The 2,919-nt window shown below is 40.2% G+C and overlaps 1 protein-coding gene across 1 annotated transcript in view; it reads right to left on the reverse strand.

The window, feature by feature from the left end:
* Window positions 1-123: 123 nt before the first annotated feature.
* The window catches only part of tgfbr2l (transforming growth factor beta receptor-like), a 15,587-nt gene continuing 12,791 nt past the window's right edge, over window positions 124-2,919 (reverse strand). Inside the window, exons 6-8 of the mRNA XM_024287310.2 lie at window positions 2,649-2,790; window positions 2,327-2,454; window positions 124-769 (exon numbers count right to left, since the gene is read on the reverse strand). Coding sequence (XP_024143078.1) covers window positions 608-769; window positions 2,327-2,454; window positions 2,649-2,790 — 432 coding nt within the window. The 3' untranslated portion in view covers window positions 124-607. The remainder of the gene's footprint in view (window positions 770-2,326; window positions 2,455-2,648; window positions 2,791-2,919) is intronic.

Genomic DNA, 2,919 nt, shown 5'->3' on the forward strand with positions numbered 1-2,919 from the left:
TGTACAGCACTTTGGGCCTCCTTGACTGGTGGTGGAAGGTGCTTTATAAATCAATAAATGAAATGAAATGAAATGAAATCATGAAGCATTTGTAGTAAGTACTGTACAAATAAGAAGAGCTCGTTGATCATCATTACCAGTTTTATACAATGAAGAGACAAACTGCTTAAACACTGAACGGATGAATTCATGCATCCATGATCTTAAAGATCTACTCACTTCATAAATCTGCTCTGAGTCAATCAGAACACCCTGTGTTTTCCATCATCATCAGTTTGTTTTTAAATTCCCTTCACCTGAGCACTTCCTGTTCCTCCAGGTTAGCTTTGCCTCCTATCAAACCCAGTCTCTGTCAGGTGTTAAAGTCCAGCATTTTCCTTCCAGACAAACAGGATTTCTTTTTTCCTTTTGAGTCTGTATCCGTCTGGAGGTTTATCACGGGGCTATCAGTGTGAACTCAGACAGCGACAGGATGGAGGAGGGCTCAGGGTGTGAGAACCAGACTGAACCCGAGGGTCCACACATGCCTGCCAGGCGTCTCGCTTTGTTTTTGGTTGTGGAACAGAAAGATGGAGAGAGGAACCGACTCTCCAGATCCCGTCTTCTCTCACTCTTGTCTCTCTCCCCCCTCCCCGCCGTCCTCCAGCACCGCCTCCTCGTCAGTGTGCTGCATGGCGTTGAAGCGCTCCACCACGCAGTGTGCCGTCAGCCTCGCCTCCGGGTCGTGATCCCAGCACTCAGTTACGGTGGAGCAGAAGACGCTCATCCCCTGCAGAAACAAACTCCTCAGCAAACACGAGCTGCTCAGAGTTCATGCTTTACATGACTTTTGTTTAGCTCCTGGAAGTTTGTTGCTAATTTGTGAGGTTTCGTCTTTATTAATGTTCTGGTTATAGTGTGTTAGTGTGAGATCACTGTGTTGTCATATCTCACTGCGCTGACCTGGAAGCTGCTTATGTCTCATTTTATTATTGCTTTCTATTTTTTTTGTTTAAAGTCCCACTCCAATTATTGTGTTACCAGTGTTTTTTTTTTTTAGTTTGACAGTTTTGAGGCAAAATTAAATCATACCTGTGTTGTTTTCTACAGAGAAAACGTTCATTATAAATTCACCTCTGAGTTGTGGGTGCGGAGTAAACACTCATTTCCCATCATCCATCTGTTTACATGCTCTCTCATTAGCTTAATCACAACTCCAGGCTAACATCAGAGGAGCAATCAAAATGCCAAGTAGTGTTGGAACTATCCAGCTGTACAGTTTAGATCCAGATTCCATCTTAGATGAGGAAAACAAAGACGTTCATGGATCTGTTTGTCTTCAAGTAGAAGCATCAGAATGGAGCGGAGCAGGAAGGTTGATAAATTGCATCACAACTACAAACTTTTTCCTACACAGCATTTTTTTGTCTCCTCCTGATTCTGAATGGCTTAATGAAAGAAATACACAGAAAAACTATTTTAATCTTAATTTCTAAAAAATTGTTTTCCATCATGAAAAAAAGGTCACAAGAACACAAAACACCAAAAAACCCAATTTCAAAATTTTAAACTATTTGTGTGAGATCATAATATTCTCATTTCTCATCACAGTGTCTGAAGATAATAGGTCTAAGTGTCCCATTTCATTGTTTTCTCTTTTGGATTATTTATTGTAATTTTTTTGTGAGCAAATTCTTTGTTTGCCTTTTAAATTTTACTTTTAATTCATATTTTCTTAATATTTAGGTCTGTGTGGTTTGCTTTTTTTACTTTATAAATCTGTGTTTTTAATTTTTTTTTTTTGAGCCAAGTAACACATTTTTAATGTTAAAGTCACAAGATTCACTGCCAATCCAAAATGTAAAAAAAGATTATGTAGCCTTTATTAACAGTATACATGTATTTTTATCAAAGTGTCTCGAATAAGAATCTAATAAACATTACTGTCTGGTGTCACGATTTTCATTGTTTTGCTTGTATGCTTTGTATTATAAATCTATCCTTTAATGATTTTTACAGTTTATTTTTTTACGTTTACTCCACTTTGCTTAGTTCAGTGATATATGTTTTATCTCTCCAGTTGTGCAACCTTTTTCTTTTAACCTGTTAACTCCAGAGCTCCAGTGTTTATATTCTGTGATTTACTGTAAGTTTTCAACTGTTAACACAATAATTCCAGTAGATTCTGAAGGAGAAAAGCGGCATGAGCCGCTTTTCTCCTTCAGAATCTACTGGAATTAAGCGTCACCGATGACGCCTCAGGTGTTAAAGGGTTAAAGCTAAATACTGATGGAAAACAGTTTCCTCAAAGTGATCATGTTCTGCTCTGAACTCATTCAGAACCGACCTGGTGCTGCGTCCACGCTGAGGGGATGTCAGGTCGTCCTCGGTCCCTTAGAACCAGGTCCCTCATGCTGTCCACACAGGGCTGCTCACAGACCATGGAACCAAAAGCCGGCTCGTAGGCTTTCACCTCTGCACCAACACAACAAATTCCTGTAAGAGTTTTCTTGACAGCTTCATCTATTGTCAGATCTGCAGCTGTTATCTGATGGTCTCTGGTGACTGGTGTTAGCCCGAAGTTATGAGTCAGATTGACTCTGACCATGTAGGCCTGGATCATCTGTCAACTTTAAATTAGATCCAAAAAAACACATAAAACCTTTTACCTCCTATGGTATCACAGCGGGAGGCCATCTCCCAAAGGACCAGAGCCATGGAGTAGATGTCCATCTGTTTGAAGGCCTCCAGGTCCTCCAGATTCACCCTGGACTCCAGCACCTCCGGAGCCATGTATCGAGCTGTTCCCACCTTGAAGAGGAAGTGCACACCAAAAGACAGGGCTAAATGAAGCACCTTTCTTTGCCCTTGTCTGAACTATTTTGTAATATTCATGAGCACACATTATAAAACAGCTCAATTTGTGAATAATAGCGGAAA

The sequence above is a fragment of the Oryzias melastigma genome, linkage group LG21 (assembly GCF_002922805.2).
Source record: "Oryzias melastigma strain HK-1 linkage group LG21, ASM292280v2, whole genome shotgun sequence".
NCBI lineage: Eukaryota > Metazoa > Chordata > Actinopteri > Beloniformes > Adrianichthyidae > Oryzias > Oryzias melastigma.